Genomic DNA, 19,592 nt, shown 5'->3' with positions numbered 1-19,592 from the left:
AGAGCACTTGCAGCTATTTTGTTGGTACATCCCCATTTGCTCAGGGTCTCGAAATATCCTCATAAAGGAATCAACCATAGATTATAGATGTTGAAGCTTTGGACTAATTATCTACCATAACAAACTCCCTAGGTCAGTAGTGGAATGAGAAGTTTATAAGAATAAACAGTTTCTTGGGGCCCCTGGGTGGCTCCTTCAGTCAAGCTCTGCCTTCAGCTCAGGTCATGATCTCAGGATCCTGGGATGGAGCCCTGTGACGGGCTCTCTTCTCAATGGGGAGTCTGCTTGTCCCTCTCCCTCTCCCCCCAATGCCTCCACACCCCACCCTGCTCATGCATGCATGCTCTTTCTCTCAAATAAATAAATAAATCTTTAAAAATATGAATAAACAGCTTTTGGGTTACTATTTTGAGGATCACAGTTTGAACTTTTTTCTAGATTTTTCTTTGTTTCTATTTCATAGCAACTTCTAATTTTAAAGATATATCCACTCAAATCTCTCTAAGGGTATTATTTATACTTATTTCAAAGTTGTTTTCTGTTTAATCTTTAGTTTTCTTAGTTTTTTTCTTCAGATGTTGAATTTGGGGATTCTTTATACAGTTGGTATCCTTAATCATGAGATTTTGGTGGACACAGTGCCTTGCATCTAGACTTCATAAGCAGAGCCTGGGCAATACCATATTGTTTCTATGTAAGGATAGGAGGTGTGTTCCTTTTTAATATTTTAATGTACTCACTTCCCAAACCCCCAACAAAAGTGTGCTTACATTGAAACACACATTTTAGATGAAAAAAACAAGTCAATGCTTTAAAAACTGATCTGGAAATAGAGATTATTTGGCTAAACTTGTAGATTACATAGTCTTTTATGATACTGTGTAACACTATAAAAATATTTCAATTATATTCATTAGTGAGTAGGTGCATGGTTGTATCTAAATAGTGATGATTAGTTGAGCTTTGTCAAGTTGAAGGGAGGAAGCCTGTGGCATTTTGCAGACTTTTCCTTGGCCCAGTACCATTCGACATTTTAACTAGTAACTTGGATGAAGTTACAAAAGGAAACTTCAGGTTTGTGGATGACAAGCTGGGAGATTCCAAAATTATACTGAGTGGCTGGAACTAGAATGAATTTAGAAAAATTAAGAGATAAAGGAATAGTGTTATATATGGACCAAAATCTCAACTCAACTTTGAGTATAAAAAAGGAGAGATAAGGCAAAACAGCATAGTTACAAAAGACAGGATTTTTAGCTTATTCTAGTTAAATATCAACTAAGCAATGTCATGTGACTGTTAAAAAATAGTCTTTTAATATATTACTTATAAGGGAGGAGATATCCCAACTGTGCTGAGAAGACCTAAATGGATTAGAAGTATCACATGCAGTTATGGGTACCATATTTTAAAAGAAATACAGACCGTATCTCTTAAACAGCAATTAAAGAAGAAGGGATTATTTCAGTGTAAAAAAAAAAAAAGTCATCAGGAATAGAAGAGTTACCTGGAAATATTATAAAGGATTGTCACGTCGGGGAGGGAATAGATGTCCTCTATAGACTATCCCAATGTTTGGAACCAGGACTGATAGATACATACAATAGGGAAATAGATTTTTAAATCAATGTAGGAAAGAACTGACGGAACTGTCTAGACATGAAGAACATTACTGAATAGGTAATAGGCTCCTCCAACATCAGTAGAAGTTTTTGATCATGAGATACTTGTCTATCTAATGTCTTTGAGGAATTTGAGGAATAAACATGTGTAATTATTCCTTTCAACCTAGAGATTCATTAATTCGATGACATCAAACTTTAAAAGGGGGGTGCCTGGGGGGCTCAGTTGGTTGAGTGTCTGCCTTCGGCTCAAGTCATGATCCCAGGGTTCTGGGATTGAGTCCCACATCAGGCTCCCTGCTCAGCAGGAAGTCTGTTTCTCCCTCTTTCCCCACCCCCCTAAATATTTACTTATTTATTTTAGAGAGAGAGAGCAGGGGGGGAGGGGCAGAGGGAGAGGAAAAGAGGGAATCCTCAAGTAGACTCCTGCCAAGCTCGGAGCTTGATGCGTGGCTCCATTCCAGGAATCTGAGATCATGACCTGACGCTTAACCGAATGAGCCACCTAGGCATTCCTTTAAAAAATTTAAAAGATAAGAATGAAATTGGAGCTTGATGCGTGGCTCCATTCCAGGACTCTGAGATCATGACCATGACGCTTAACCGAATGAGCCACCCAGGCATTCCTTTAAAAAATTTAAAAGATAAGAATGAAATTGGTAGGGGCGCCTGGGTGGCACAGTGGTTAAGCGTCTGCCTTCAGCTCAGGGCATGATCCCAGCGTTCTGGGATCGAGCCCCACATCGGGCTCCTCTGCTATGAGCCTGCTTCTTCCTCTCCCACTCCCCCTGCTTGTGTTCCCTCTCTCGCTGGCTGTCTCTGTCTCTGTAGAAAAAATAAATAAAAAATCTTAAAAAAAAAAAGAATGAAATTGGTGAAAAGAGTAAAGGCAGCATAATTTTTCAGGAAGAGGATGAGAAGGGACAGACAAGTCAAGCAGAGGAATTTTGTTTTTAAAAGAAAGCTGGGTGTTTGAAATTGAAAGAAAAAAGGTCCAGGGGAGAAGGGGTGGAAAAGCAGGAGTTTGGGAACTGGGCTTTGAGAGATGTGATTTGAGATTGTAGAGAAGAAACACATTCCTGAAACCAACGACACATTTGTGAGGGCGGCTTAACATGAAAGATCACTGAGTCTCCTGTTCTCCCAACTGATCATAATTTTTCTTCAACAATTAGGAAAACAAGTATTTGAGGTGGGGGAGGGAGAGCAGAGGATAATGACAGGGGAAGAAGATAAAAACCAGCTCCCACTGCTGGATACTGCCACTGCAACATCCCAGTCTTTCATAGTGATGCCAATTTCTTTAGCATAACTTTCAGCAAATTTAGTCTCGCTTCTTGTCTTGTCCCACATCAGCTCAGCTCCTTTTTTTTTTTTAAAGATTTTATTTATTTATTCGACAGAGAGAGAGACAGCCAGTGAGAGAGGGAACACAAGCAGGAGTGGGAGAGGAAGAAGCAGGCTCATAGCAGAGGAGCCTGATGTGGGGCTCGATCCCAGAACACCGGGATCACGCCCTGAGCCGAAGGCAGACGCTTAACGGCTGTGCCACCCAGGCGCCCCAGCTCAGCTCTTCTGTTGTCATAATTCGAGTGTTTGTCCCCTTCTTAAGTACTTCTTTAAAAGGCTGAGTGGTAGATTCAATCTACTGATCTGATTATCATGTTTCAATGATCTTTCCAAAATGCAAAACATGTCTTTAGTTGTTTTGGGAATTCAAGTGGGTGCAAAAAAAAAAAAAAATTAAATTTCCTAATCAAACAAAACTGAGGGCTTCAGCGGGGAGGGTGGTGGGGGAATGGGATAGGCTGGTGATGGGTATTAAGGAGGGCACATATTGCATGGTGCACTGGGTGTTATATGCAAATAATGAATTATGGAACATTGCATCAAAAACTGGGGATGTACTCTATGGTGACTAATATAACAAAATAAAAATTAAAAAACAAAAACAAAAACAGAAACCAAAAAACAACCTCAGTTCTGAGACTATACATCCTGAAGACAAATGCAGCAAACGGACATAAGGAAAACAGATCTGTGAACCTAAAGGGAAATTATTTCAAGCATAATTCTATTGCATTTCTTAAAACAGAGTCTCAAACTTTAACACACATAATGGCCTGGATGGTTTGTTAAAACAGATTTCTTTTTTTTTTTTTTTAATATTTTATTTATTTATTCGACAGAGATAGAGACAGCCAGCAAGAGAGGGAACACAAGCAGGGGGAGCGGGAGAGGAAGAAGCAGGCTCATAGCTGAAGAGCCTGATGTGGGGCTCGATCCCATAACGCCGGGATCACGCCCTGAGCCAAAGGCAGATGCTTAACCGCTGTGCCACCCAGGCGCCCCGTTAAAACAGATTTCTGAGCCTTACTACCGGAGATTGATTCAGGTTTGAGATAGAGGCCATGAATTTGCATTTCTCACAAGCTCCCGGTGATGCTAATGCAGCTGCTCTGTGGATGACACTTTCGGGTAAGACTCTTAAAATACACTGCCCAGAATGCCATTTTCAGATTATCTAGTACTAGCTAATTAAAAAAACCAGATAATTATAGATTATTAGGTCCCTTCCTTGAGTGACAATCTTAATGTCATCCTTCTACTACTTCTATGTTTGCTGTCACACTCATGTACTACCTATATTACAATTTAGTATTTCTGATTGTTTTTATTTGAACATGATAAAATGAAACATTATATATTATAAATACAAAATTAGTACTAATTGTCATATGTATGTCATTTTCAAATAAATGTAATTTAAATAACTACAAATTCTTGCTAAATATTATTTCCGAAATTCTGAAGCCTACTCTTTTTCTTAACAAGGGGGATCGAAAGATGACTGCACAATTGTGACATTCTCCTTTACTTAATTAGAAGGCCCAAGGAAGAACTGAAAAGAACTTCCTTACTATTTGACTTAAATGTTAGTGCTGTGTCTATGTACTACCTAAAACAATCCCATCTTCTCAACTTATTTCCCAAATTAAATTTTTATCCTAACACCTTAAAAATAAGAGAGGGAATAGATAACTCATATACTTAATTGGTTTCCATTTTTCCCTACTAATTTCCATATTTCTCAGAGACATAGTAATGAGGCGCCACAGGTTAATGTCAAGCTCCAAATGGAGATTAAAATACTTATTTTATAATTTTAATAAAATATTTAATTGCCCCAATCTCCTTCTCCTTCTTTTCTCATACTGCACGTCTGGTGCTTCTTGAAAGTTTGTTTAGAATTTATCCTGCATCACACTTTTTGCTGACATTACTAATAAACATTTCAGAAGAGGGATTATACCTTCTAAGTTTTCTTTTAGTAACATAAGTTGTTAACCAAAAAAATAACTCACACTATATTGTTTCAGTTAAACTTGGTGAACAAGTTAAAAAATAAAAAAGCAGCCTTGATACCATGCAGCAATTAAAAAGAATGAGTTAGATTTATACATGATCTGGAAGGCTGCACCTGATACACTGTTGAGTGCAACAATTAGGTTGTAGTATGATGTGTTATAATATTAATGAAAGACCCTTTCCCACATGACTGTATACGTATGAGTAGGAAGAAGGGTATAGAAGGATAAACAGTGTGCTGTTAAGTTTTGGTTACCTCGGTTGCTAGTTAAGGTTAGAAATGAGGGTAGAAACATATATTGAAAGATTAATTTTTTCTTCATATACTTTGTATCACTTTACCTTTGAAACATTTTTTTAAAAGAAGAATTCAATGAATAAGATTTTAAAATGTAATCTGGATAACAAAGTTTAATGAACAAGCTTTTGGAGAGGATCTGAACCTGGCACTATAAGTTAGAAATGCAGTACTAGCTCTAATTTAAGTATAAAGGCTACATTTCCAAATGCCAAACTGCATCTTAGACAAGTAATAAATAACCCACAAAGAAGGTGAATATGAAAATGGCTTCCATGAAAAATGCATGACACCTTAAGACACTGTTATATACAAGAATATAATTATTACATTTAAAAAATAAGTTCAATTAACCAAAGAGACAATTGAACTCAGTAGCAAAATGCAGACTTTCCAATATATTAATTTTAAAAAATACTATAACATCATGGAAGAAGACTAATATTTACCTGAAGAAGAAACTTCTTTAAAGAAGCTTTAAAGCTTCTAATACTCATGTGGATTTTATAAAAACAATAAGATAAAGGCAATAGAAATATAAAATACCCTTATAGAGAATGACTTTTCTTCCTGAAAAAGAGTCACTTATAAGCTTTTATTTTGAAATAAATTTAAAGATTGTGATCGAGAAACCACAAGTATTTCCGGGTAAGGTTGAAGACCCATTTGCTTGTTATCTTTCAACTTTTGTACTATAACTTTGGCAAATTCTTCTCCTTGGATGTCAGTGGTGTCCAGTAACTGTCTGACTTTTGAGGTCCTTGTAGGTTTGGTACTAATGAGTTCATAGTCCTCCTTCATGATCAAGTCCCTGGACAGAAGAGCGTCTAGCGACTGGTTAAGGCAGGCTTCTGTCATCTGGCTCACGATGTCTTCCCTTTTACTCTGGATCCACTGTTGGGCTATGCCAGGCTGTAATCGCTCTGTAGAGGGGCAAGGGATGACAAATGAGTTGAGGACAGATATATAACTATGAGTAAAATTAGATGAACAAAGAAATAATAAGGAATAAAACCCCTAATTTTCCATGATTATGCTAATATGGAATACAAGTATTTTGGGGGATGCTGTTAATTTTCAGGAAACACTCAGATACTTGGGTTATCTCTTTTTTTCCTTTCAGTTCCCTTCCCAGAAAAAGACTTTTTATATGCTATAAATCCACAGGGGGCAAAACCCAATCTATGTTATAGATATATACATATATATTTTAATATAAAGAATACCTGCATATTTTTTAAATAAACAAAAATTACTTTAGAAACATATTAAGTCACACCTCCTTTTAGCACTTCCTCCCTAGACAGATGTGTATGAACTACCATGTGGGCCTATTGTTACATGTCAGCACTCATCTCCTAGGACTGGAAGTGCTTTCCTACTTAAGAAGGTATATATTTATCATGTTGAAGAAATAAAGACAAATAAAACTTGTTTTTTTTTTTTAAAGATTTTATTTATTTATCTGACAGAGAACAGAGAGAGAGACAGCCAGCGAGAGAGGGAACACAAGCAGAGGGAGTGGGAGAGGAAGAAGCAGGCTCCCAGCAGAGGAGCCTGATGTGGGTCTTGATCCCAGAACGCCGGGATCACGCCCTGAGCCAAAGGCAGACGCCTAATGACTGAGCCACCCAGGCGCCCCGACAAATAAAGCTTATTGCATGGCAAATCTACTGAACATATAGTTGTGAGATAAACAGCATCATTTACAAAGTGTTAAATATTTACCTGAATTTCCCTCAGCTGGGAATGGAGTTATTACTGCTAAAGAGAATGGGGTGGTCTTGTGATCACAAAATGTCCCCTTCTGAGCTGAAGAAATGTTACTATTGCAACTGTGATTTATTGGGTAGTGACACAGCGTAGGAAAGTCTTGAGTTTTTCCTACAAAACACAATATCTTCATTAGGGGTAGAATAGTCCTTAGCTATTCCTATTAGCTAAAATATCAATATCTGGGTCACACAGAGGATAGTATTCAATGTCTTTAAATTTTCAGTTATTAAAGCTGGTTCATAAATCTAACTCCACAAGTAAATATATTTTAGACAAAAATGTGTTTATTATGAATGTTTTTACTACACTTCTGCGCTTGTCTGTTTTATGTAAATTATAAATAATGAAATTTTGCTTCTTCACATAATCCCATATTTCTTCTGTGTCTTCTTCCTCCTTCTGTACTTTAAATGTGTCTTCTAAATCTATTTATGATATGTGCCTTTCTACACTCTTCCTTGGTAATTCTATTCAACCTCAGGGCCTCAACTGTCAGCTCTCTTCCCAAATCTATATAATTAAATTTCCTGTCTTCACTGAGCCTTAGTCTTACGTTTTCAACAGTCCACCAGACATCAACCTCATATGCGCTGCTAAGCACCTCAAATTTGAAAAAAAAAAATTAAAAACTTAATTATTCATCTAACTCTAAAACCTATTTCAATTATTTCTGTTAATAGCACCAATGTTCTTCGAGTCACCAGGCTTGACAACCTGTTCAGCTCTTTTTTTCTCTCTTCTTTCCTACAAGTAAAATGCTATAAACTCCTTCAAGTATGCCCTCCATAACACCTCTCATCATTTCTCCCTTCTTGTACTCTGCATCAGGTCTCATAACCTCTCACGTATAATAGTAACAGACTAACAGTCTACTAATTGGTTTCCCCACCTCCATTCTCCTTTTCCTTCCAAAAGAGCTTAATATTCCAGCCAGGATGAATCTTCCTAAAGCAAAACATTTTTATCATGTCACACCCTTGCTCAAATATTTGCAATAGTTGCTCCCTAACCAAGTGAAAAAGCCCAAATAGCTCAGCAAGTCTTAGAATCTGTGATGGTATGACTCCACCCTACTGATCTTTTATCTCCTTTCATTCATCCTCTTTACCAGCTAAACCCAACTACTCACTGTTCTCTGTTTTCTTGCTTCTGTGCCTCTATGTTGTTCCTTTTGCCTGGAATGCCCATCTTTATAACTATAGGTCCAACCTTCAGTCAGAAACAATTTCTTCATGATGACAACATGGTGTAGTGGAGTGACATGAAAATATTTATCAAAAGACCTGGCTTCGAGTCTTGGATTTGTCAGCTACTAACTATGTGATCCAGGAAGTCTTGATCTTAAAAATCTGTAAAATGAGGAATATCTCCCTCACAAGGTTGTTGTGAAATGCTTTGTAAAAAATGTTACTTTTCCAGTGTATTACCATAGCTCTATATCCACATCTCTTTTATAATACATCACCTTCTATTTCATACTATGGTTACTTAGGAATATTTCTCTTCTCTTAGAAGAAATTTTTTAAATATCTTTTCACAGAGTCTAACACAATGTCTTCAATATTTTAATGTATTTGTGGAACATCCCACTACTATTTTCACAACTTAAGACTCTTAACATTTTTAAAAAATGAGTTACGGCTGCAGATGAAAGACATGTTCCATACAAACCATGACTGCTTATCAATAATATGATCTTAAAAGAAAATGAAAAACTTGCAAGTAATACTGACTGAAAAATTTACATACTAGATAAAAAATCATTGTCTTGAGGAGCGGACAGGGACTTTGAGGCTCTAGCAGAATCACTATTTTCATGGAGCTGAGAGGATCCACATGATTCCTAAAGTAAATAGAAGATAAATGATTTAGGTTAACAGAAAATCATTTTTAAAGGTATATAGCTTTAATTTCTAAATAGTTCTTGATTTTGGTTTACTATAAAAAAGACTAAAAACTATTACAACTTATACCTTACAGAATTAAAGAAACATATAAAATAACAATCTTATATATTCTTCGGAGAATTATTAATTTGAAATATGAATGAATGCTACTAAAGAAATCTTTCCTTTTTGATAGCCATGGAAATGGCATTTTCCTTTCATTAATCATTGCAAGAGGTAAGGACAAAGCAGTATTATAGCTAGTTAACATTTGGATAAGAAGGCATAAATATAATGGTAAAAATGTAATCAGTGATTTGCCTATGGACCACACTGGAACACCATCCATTATATGAAACAATGACAGGGACTAAAGTTAATGGCAAACAAAGAAGCAAGGACTATGTATGATTCAATGAGATGAACGGTGGCATGAAAATTAGGAGTGTTGAATTTATCAGCTACCTAATAAATCCTAAAATCTCCTGGGGTGTCAGCTTCCCACATATAAAGGAAGGAATTAAGACTGAATGATTTTTCATATTCTTCTCACATTTTGATTTTATCAACACAATTTTTTTTACCTCCTGTGGTCCATGAGTTACAGGTATGTTCAGAGATGACTCCATTTTCTTCTTGTCACATAAGTGAATAGTGCTCAAAGCACTCTGTAACAGGAATGAATGCATATATGTCCTTTAGTTGGAGGTGATTAAGAAATTATATGAGTAAAATACAATCCACTTAACATACTTTATATGTTTATACAAAATCAATGAAAAGTGAAGTTAAATCATTTGAGGATATAATATATAACCTTAAGGTAGAAACAGCTTAGAATAGGGGTAATAACTTTAGAGAAACAGACTTTGAATCCTGCCTCATCTTAATTGGTTACCTTGAGCAAATTTATCTTTAAAGATGGACTAATAGTGGGGCGCCTGGGTGGCTCAGTTGGTTAAGCATCTGCCTTTAGCTCAGGTCATGATCCCAGGGTCCTGGGATCAAGCCCCCGCATCAAGCTCCCTGCCCAGCTGGGAGTCTATTCCTCCCTCTCCCTCTGTCCTCCACTCAGCTCGTGCTCTTTCTCCCACTTGCTCTCTAATAAATAAATAAAATCTTAAAAAAAAAAAAAGATGGACTAATACCTACATGCAGGACTGTTTTAGAGATTAAGTGAGATAATGAATATACAGCATCTGGTATGAACTAGGTACTTAACAAATTTCAATTTGTGTAAGTATATGCGTCTATCATAATTTTTAAGTATTTACTATATCCTAGGCACTGTGCCTAAAACCTTCTAAAAAAAAGAAAGTAAGTAAGGGAGGGAGGGACAAAGGGAGGGAGGGAGGAAGGAAGGAAAAAAGGAAGGAAGGAAGGAAGGAAGGAAGGAAGAAATTTCTGAAAACAAAAACCACCAATTAGGGTGACTTGTTTTGTTTGAGGTTCCTACATTCCTACATTCCTTTCAGTTCTTTGAACCAGGTCCCATAATTCATGTTTTCACAGATAGCCTTTCCTATATCTTAAAAAGTAAAAACGGAACCAAAAGAAGTTTTTTCTTTTTTTTTTTTCTTTTTTTTAAAGATTTTTTATTTATTTATTCAACGGAGATAGAGACAGCCAGCGAGAGAGGGAACACAAGCAGGGGGAGTGGGAGAGGAAGAAGCAGGCTCATAGCAGAAGAGCCTGATGTGGGGCTCGATCCCAGATCGCCGGGATCATGCCCTGAGCCGAAGGCAGACGCTTAACCGCTATGCCACCCAGGCGCCCCCAAAAGAAGTTTTTTCTTAATATTCCATTTCATTACTTTCTAGGGGTTGATTTACTAGTGCATAAATAATTTTAATTATCATAACATCAGTTTTGAAAAATGATGTTATTAATTCAAGGGTATTGCACTATCAGAAAGGTTTCAATAAATTTAAAAGCACAGAAAAACCTTATATAACAGAGACAGATCCAAAGAATAATTCTAAGGGTTCACATAAAAATGTATTTAACAAATGCTCATTGGACTCGTTTATGCAAAGTACTATGCTAGGTGGATTATATATACAGATGAATAGTGGTTTTTTCTTCTAAAATTCCTACCCATGTAATGGAGCAGACAGTCATAAGTATGAATAATGGAGGGGTGGGTGTAGCACCCACCAATTTCTAAAGTTCTGTAGAGCAGTTGACAGTATGTTGGTTTGGAGAAGAAAAGCATACTGACAGGTTTGTTTTTTAAATCACTCACTAGTGATGGCAGCTAACCCGACTGGTTTATAGAGACGGGAGTAAGCAACTAAATGATTTTAATACAGAGGTATAGCATATAAATAAGTCATCTGCCTAATAGCTAGCATTTACTGAATGCTTACTAAGTAATCTTAGGACTTTTTTGTTTATAATCCTCGTTACAGTAATCCTGCAAAATACTTATCTCCAGTTTACAGATTAGTAAACTGAGAATAAGTCTCATGACTAAAATCTAATTGTTAGGTATCCTGGGAAGTCTGATGCCAGCTCGATCTCAGGACTCTGGGATCATGACCGGAGCCAAAGGCAGATGCTTAACCAACTGAGCCACCCAGGAGCCCTGGGTTTTCAGAAATTTCTTTCCTTTTTTTTTTCTTTAAAGATTTTATTTATTTATTTGAGAAAGAGAGAGAGCGAGAGCACATGCATGCTCAAGCAGGAGGAGGGGCAGAGGGAGAGGAACAGAACCTGGAGAAGACTCTGCATGGAGTGTGGAGCCTTATGTGGGGCTTGATCTCATGACTCTGAGATCACAACCTGAGCTAAAATCAGGAGTCAGGTGCTTAACTGATTGAGCCACCCAGGTTCCCCCAGAAATTTCTTGATGGAAAATCTTATTAAATTTGTATTCTACTCTTGGCCCTGCCATTAGCTAGCTGTGTAGAGTGTTATGTAACTTTCCTATACACCTCAGTTGTCTTATCTATAGAGATGATATTCTTCCCCTACCAGTTTCACAGGATTGATAATTTTTTTTTAATAGAAAAAAATTAAAATCCTGAGTAAAAACAATACAGCTGGTTAAGAACAACAAAGAAAGTAATGCTTTTTTTAGTAATTTAGCAATGCTATTATTAAATGGTATTCAGGTATTTGAAAATATGTACTTTAAACTATTTAAAAAGCCTAAATTTCTTCTAAAAAAATTAACAGTTTTAAACATAGATCCTAGTGTTTTGCAACAGCGTGGCTGGAACTAGAAAGTATTATGCTAAGCAAAATAAGTCAATCAGAAAAAGACAATTATCATATGATCTCACTGATACATGGAATTTAAGAAACAAAATAGAGGATCACAGGGGAAGAGAGGAAAAAATAAAACAAGACAAAACCAGAGAGGGAGACAAACGATAAGAGACTCTTAATCATAGGAAACAAATTGAAGGTTGCTGGAGGGGAGAGGCGAGGGGATGGGATAACTGGGTGATGGATATCAAGGCAGGCATGTGATGTAATGAGCACTGGGTATTACATAAGACTGATGAATCACAGACCTGCACCTCTGAAACCAATAATACATTATATGTTAATTGGTGGTAAAATAAATAATGAAATAAAAAATAGATCCTAGTGTTTAAGTTTTTTTGAGGGGGGAAAGGAACTGGAATGGTTCTCTTCCACTTTATAACCAAGGGAACAAATTCTTCTATCCACCTTTGCTTGGCAGAAGAAGAGAAAGTTGTGAGGAGAGAAAAGAGAACTGAAAAGATAAAGCAAAAACAAAAAACTACAGAAGTTTGTAGCTACTAAGAAGTGGAGAGATTGGAATGTTCTAGAAAAGACTGTAACTACTCAGAAGTAGGGAGGTCAGTGAAAAGTAATCAAAAGAATTAAAACACAGTTCTCTAGTTCCTTAAAAAACAGGCACTAATACTGCCACTATCAATTTTTAATTTGGCTAAAGGAAGTTGTTTCTTCATGCATTTCCCTTTTAAACTAAAGATTATGTCAAAAGATCCAGCAAACTGCAAGAGGCAATCACTGTCATTTAATGATACATAAATTGTAGACTATGCTTGTTCACAACTCAAGACTTTGGTAAATAACTGATTATTTTTATTATTATATCTTAGATGCTATTTAATGAAACTCAGCAAGTGTTCAACTATGCTTACTTTGTCCCTAAAGGGCTGTAGTTGCTTTTTTAAAAAAATTTTGATAATCTTAAGAAAACCTTGATAATCTTAAGAAAGTAGTAGGTCTCTTCAATTGTTCTAATCTACAAAAGCCAGAATGAGTAAATAGGACAATTGTTCTAAGTAATGCATATCAACTGTTACTTTGATTTATGCAACATAGAGTTTTTGAGTGGGAAAACAAAACAAAATAAAATAAAGCATTAAAACTATACATTTTGGCCTCAAATATTAACACAATTCTATAGCTTAGCCTGGCAATAAATCCCAAAAAAGCCCAAGAACACTGAATAAAAAGAAGTGTAAGAACCCAGACTTCTAATTACTCTGTATATACTAAAACTTTAGGTTAAGAAATATAGGTTAAAAAAACCCTAGTGATTTAGGGCATTCATTGTACATAACAGGCATTCATCACACATTTTAAACTTACATTTGATATATGGGAGTTCTGGAAATGCCTCTGAGAGTGGCATTTGAATGAAATGGAAAAGCTCTTTGGTGACAGAAAAAACAGTATTCATAGTCTCTGTTAAACTCTATCACCCTAGTACTGTAGCTTGTATGTGTGAAAAATATATAGATAAAAACTAGATTAAACTAAGCTGAAAATCTCCATGAAGGATATATGATTGTTTTAAATTCAATTTCTACTATTTCATTTAGCAATTTACCTTTGTTTTCTTTAGTTGAATAACAGCTTCAAGAAAAGTTATCTCTTCAAATGTCCTCAGAACTGGTTCAAGTTCTATTAAACATTCTAAATAAGAAAAAAAAAATTGAGTTCAGATTGCTCTAATCATTAAATTGCAAACTATAAATGCTAATATTTCACTGATAAGGCCCAAGGTCAATTTTTTCCCCAAACTCTTGACATTCAACCCTCTTAAGGGCCTTTATTATATGCATAAAGATAGAAATATACATCATGGAATACACTTGAGAGTCTAAAAATAAACCCTTACAGTTATGGTCAATTGCTTTTTGACAAAGTTGCTGAGGCAATTCAATAGAAAAAGGATCATCTTTTGAACAAATGGTGCTAGGACAGCTGGATGTCCACATAAAAAAAGACAAATTTACACTCTTACCTAACACCATACATAGAATTAACTTGAAACAGATCATGCACTTAAATGTAAATATAGGAGAAAATCTTCATGACCTTGGGTTAGGCCAAGAATTTTTAGATATGACATTAAAAGCAGAATCCATAAAGAATTTTGATAAATGCACTTCAAAAAAATTGAAAACTTTTGCACTTCAAAAAGCTGCTATTAAGAAAAATGAAAAGACAAGCCCCAGACTGGAAGACATTTTTCATGTCATGTATCTGTTAAAGGACTTGTATCTAAAATATATAAAGAACTCTGACAATAGTAAGACCAATAACCCAATTTAAGAATGGGAATGTAACATAATGCAGGCATTTTGGAAAACATTTGGGAGTTTCTTAAAAATGAAAGATAAATTTACCATACAACCCAGCAATTCAACTCATTGGTAGCAATCTAAGAAATGAAAGCATGTTCACACAAAGACGTGCATATGAACATCCACAGCAGCATTATTCATAATAGCCAACAAATAGACATCATCATTACTACTACAACTACTATAATAATATACAAACTTACTGCTGAAAGGAGAGGCCAGGGCTCCAGATGTAAAACTGGGCATCACTAACATATAGATGATATAAAAAGCCATGGTCTGGACTGGATTATCTAGGGGGTGAATATAGACAGGATACAGATAGTAAAGGGCCCATGTTAGAGCTCTGAGGCACTCCAACAGTCAGAAATTGAGTAGAGGAAGAAAAAGAGATTGAGGAAGACAGAATACTAAATTGTGTAGCCTCTTGTGTCTTGAAGCCACCAGAAAGAAAGTTTCAAGGAAGGAATAGTGAGTCATGTTTAATCTGCCGAGAAGCCAAGTAAGATAAGCAGGATTTTCTAACTTTGCCATCCTTGGTAACCCCAACAATGTAGCTTTAGTGGAGATATGAAAAGAGAAGACTGGTATCAGTTTGTTAAAAACTGAATTAGAGGGAAAGAAGCAGAGACAACAAGTATGGACAATTCCTACAAGGTGTTTAGATTTGAACGAGAGCCAAAAAATGAGGTGGTACTGAAGTCAACATATGAAGTTGAGTTTTTTTTTTTCCCTATATAAAGATAGGGGATGATAATGGAATATATCTGCATGATAGCTGAATGATCCAGCAGACAGGCTGAGATTGGCACTGTGAGAGTAGAGCAAGACTATAAAGGAACAGAACCTGGAGAGGGTTTGGGAATGGTATCCAGAGCATAAGTGGCATGTTTACATTTGTATAAGTATATGGACAGTTTTTTCCCCTGTAAAAAAGATAAGGCAGGAAGGATGGATATAAGCGGATCTATGAGGTAGTAGTACTCTCTCATGGTTTCTATTTTCTTAATGTAATGTGAGAACAGGTGATCAGCTCAAAGGAAAGACGGAGCACGAGGTGCAGGAGGTTTAAGAAAGGAGGCTAAGGTATTACCCCTGTCTTCTTTTCCTAAGCTCAGAATCTATCAAGAAAAGCCTCAGAATAATGATAAATGATGATCAAAGTATCAACCTTTATTACTGATAAAGATAATTGGAGAATTTACCTTTAGAGCTGTAGCCAATGGGCTTGGAAAGAGTTCACAGCTTTACTCAGCCACAGGCCTCATCTACTTCCACATGGGGGAGCAGAAAATGTATGCATCCTTTAGACAGGCTGACTTCTAAAAGAAGGAAAAAAACTGAGAAGGGACCAGATAAGCATGCTCAGTTTTTCTCCAAAATTAACAAATAAGGTAAGTCTGAGGAAGAGTGCTGAGGGGCACATAGAAGCTGGAAATGTTCTTCCTATACTTTCCTTCTCGGGGACTGAAATGGAATTTCATCTTCACTTTGGGAACATAAAGAATGGGCCTTAGGTATCTCCTACAATAGTACAAGATGATCATTGATATAAGGAAGCAATTCTCAAACTTTTAGGTCTTGGGGTTCTTCAAAATTATTGACTATCCCAAGTAGCTTTTGTATGTGTGTGTGTCATATCTATTGATATTTACTATATTACAAATTAAAACTGAGAAAAATTTAAAAGATCAGAATATGTGAGAATACATTCCATTATTTGTTGGAACAATGAGACCACCATACCTCATTTAGCCTTTGGAAAAATCCACTATATACTCATGAGAGAATGAGAATTAAAAAACATAATCTTAATATTTATTATTTTGAAAAGAGTTTTGATTTTGTCAATTTTCTTTATGACCAACCACCCCAGGGGTCCTTGTACCATACCTTTAGAACAGTTGATCTATGAAAATGGAATAGTACCTGTATTTGAGAAGCATAACAGAATTGCTAAGTAGTGTTCACTGTCCAGTTTTGGCCATTAATAAATAAATTAATTAATTAATGTTAAAGATTTTATTTATTTGAGAGAGAGAGAGAATGTGCACGAGAAGGGGGGTGCAGAGGGAGAAGCAGACTCCCCACTGAGCAGGGAGCCTGATGTACCAGGCTTGATCCCAGGACCTGGAATCATGACCTGATCCTAGGACTGGAATCATGACCTGAGCCGAAGGCAGATACTTCATACTTAACTGACTGAACCACCTAGGCGCCCTGGCCATTAATTTAAAGATAAACCAATAAATAACTCCCACTTCTGGCCAAGATGGAGCAACAGGGTTTGATTTGCCACTCTGCCTAAAACAACCAAAACAGCCAGATAAAATACATGAAACAATGTTTTTCAAGATACTAGATACCAGGCAGCAAAGGACAGTGGTCACTGAAGAGATGGGAAACAAATCAGGTGAGCCTTATGATTGCTCATGCTTACTGTGTTGAGTTTCTAGCTGCAGTTTAAGAGGGAAGAGAGGTGGAGCCTCACCTCTCAATTGAGTGGAAACTTAATTGAAGAGATGGGGCTAAGAGTCTGGGTAGACCAAGGCAGGTAAGAGTTCATAGTGCAGTACCAGAGAGGGGAGACGTATACAAAGAGAGAGCTCTGTGATCTGCAGAAGGCTCCTTTAGGTATTCAGCAATACTGATCAAAGCAGGGTAAAGTTAGAAAGCCAAAAGTCAAAGTCTTTAAAGAACAATAGGGAAAACCCAGGAAGTCTGTAGAGAAGTAAGTATGACCTAATGGTATGATCTGCAGAGAAGCTAGAATTTTTAGAAAATGGAAAAGAAGTGACTATTTGGAAGTGGCACTGGGGAAAAAGGAGATATACACCCTCCCACACAGCTCTGAGAAATAAGAAATAAAATGTGAATCCATTACAAGTAACTTTTGATTTTTTAAATATAGTACTAATGAGCATTGGACACAAATTTTGAATAAAAATATATTTCATTGCTTTTTTAGTTAGAGAGATGATTCCCCAGTCTGTGGCTTATCTTTTCACTTTTTCTTAATAGCATGTTTTGAAGTGCAAAAATTTTTAGTTTTTTCAAAGCTCAATTATCATTTTTTTTCATGGATCTTGTTTTTGATGTCATATATAAGAGCTCTTTGATTAACACAAGGTCATAAAAATTTTCTTCTGTGTTTACATTTAGATGATGATCTGTTCTACCTCTGAAATAAATCTTAATTCTATCTAATTTTTATATCTTGGATTACTACCTTAATTAGTAAACTCTTCCTACAGTCTCCTAGGTGCTCTCTTTGCTTCCACTCCTACTCTTCTCCAGTCAATTTTCTACATAGCAACAAGAGTGATCTCTCCAAAACTTAAATTAGATGTCATTTCCATACAAAACACACTTTAATGGTGTTCCAGCGTACCTGGAATAAATTTCTAACCTTTTTATGATAGGCAACAGCCCCTCCTTATTGCTCCAATCTTATATCACAAAATAAAAACAGCAACTGAATTAAAAAAAAAGAAAACAAACTTTAAGCTTGCCATCTAACTTGTGTAATTTTTCAAGGAATATTTTATTCACAGTATATTCGCTATTTTTGTAATTCAAAAGGTCCAGACTAAAACTGTATACTCACTTAAGAAAGATGGTCTTTCATCTGGATTTTGTGCCCATCCACTTTCTATTAGAGAGATCATAAGTGCTCGATGAGGTATATCAAGTGGCAAACTTTCTTCATTAATGTTAGGTCGATGTCCTTGTGATACACTATACATGATCTGTAAAGGATTGGTGACTTCTGTCAAAACAAATATATTTCATTCATTAGAAATATATTATGATTTAATATATTACTTAAATACATTCTGAAGTCAACCAAATGAAAATAAGGGAAACTTAAAATCTTAGGAATAATGCATTATCCCCCTCTCTATTTAAGACATATATATGTGTCTGCCTCCTCTGGTGGAGTTTATGGCCTCACCTCACCTCATTAATTTTAAGCTTGGTCATGTATCTGATTTGGCCAATGGAACATGAATAGAGCAGAACCTGGCAGAACTGAGTGGAACCTAGCATAGCCAAAAATGGACACTCACACCTAATGTGAATGAGAAACATGTTTATTTTGAAAGCTACTGAGATTCTGAGGTTGTTACACAGCAAGCTGACCCATATAATCCTCAAAATAAGGAAATGGACAATGGTATCAGAAAACTTAAAAATTATTCTTCAATATTTGTTATAGAAGGAGTACTAATTAAGTTTTCAAGTAAAGAGTTTTAGAGCTGGAATGAATCTTAGAAATAAAAATTCAAACTTTTCATTTTGCAAGTAAAAAAGAAACAAAGACTCAAGAGATTTAGTGGCTTGATCACAGAGCTAATTACTTTCAGAACAAAAATTAGAATCTACATTTTTCTGACCCCTAATCCAGTACAGTTTCCAGTATAGTGGATTCAGAATTGATAAATTGTTATGTTTTTATAGTGTGTTTTCCACAAAATGAATAGTAGGCAGATTTAAAATAAGATGGGCTTTATTTAGATAGTTCTGGATATGGCCTACCAACATGTTGTCATCTAGAATAAGGAAGTGAAAGTACACTTACCTTCAAAAGGCTGTTTTCTGGATAAGACTTCCCATGTGATCACTGCATAGCTGTTTAAGATAAAAATATACATATAGGACAGTATGAACTAACTATGTATAATAAACTAAAATCACGGATTTTAAAAGCTGACTGTGGAGATATCATTTTTGCAAGTAATAAGATAGTGAAATGCTATATAAAGAATCACCACATAGAATAAAAAATATGAATGTTTACATACAGTTTTGTTTTGAAAGGGAATTAATCCAATTTAAAAAATTAACAAATTACTATAATAAAAATTTGAGGTTATAGGCAATGATAACTTGTGGATGATTCTTAATGACCTCTAATTACATGATTCTATTATTCACACAAAATACAAGGCAATAAAAAAGATAGTCTTATGTAGCCCTATTCTATTGACTTTTTTTCTGGTCTAAGTACTGTCTCCTTTGGTAGTGTTAAGTGTTAATCACG

At 35.8% G+C, this 19,592-nt stretch overlaps 1 protein-coding gene across 2 annotated transcripts in view; it reads right to left on the bottom strand.

Moving 5' to 3' along the window:
- Window positions 1-5,387: 5,387 nt before the first annotated feature.
- The window catches only part of RIPK2 (receptor interacting serine/threonine kinase 2), a 29,365-nt gene continuing 15,160 nt past the window's right edge, over window positions 5,388-19,592 (bottom strand). For both annotated transcript variants that reach the window (XM_008689176.2, XM_040625891.1), the window contains 7 exons: window positions 19,131-19,180; window positions 18,156-18,317; window positions 13,789-13,874; window positions 9,536-9,619; window positions 8,815-8,908; window positions 7,018-7,173; window positions 5,388-6,212 (listed from right to left, as the gene is read on the bottom strand). In XM_008689176.2, the coding sequence (XP_008687398.2) occupies window positions 5,875-6,212; window positions 7,018-7,173; window positions 8,815-8,908; window positions 9,536-9,619; window positions 13,789-13,874; window positions 18,156-18,317; window positions 19,131-19,180 (970 nt within the window). In that variant the 3' untranslated portion in view covers window positions 5,388-5,874. The remainder of the gene's footprint in view (window positions 6,213-7,017; window positions 7,174-8,814; window positions 8,909-9,535; window positions 9,620-13,788; window positions 13,875-18,155; window positions 18,318-19,130; window positions 19,181-19,592) is intronic.

This window comes from Ursus maritimus, unplaced genomic scaffold (assembly GCF_017311325.1).
Source record: "Ursus maritimus isolate PB19 unplaced genomic scaffold, ASM1731132v1 scaffold_9, whole genome shotgun sequence".
Taxonomy (NCBI): Eukaryota; Metazoa; Chordata; class Mammalia; order Carnivora; family Ursidae; genus Ursus; species Ursus maritimus.
This window is presented reverse-complemented; position numbering and strand designations above follow the sequence as displayed.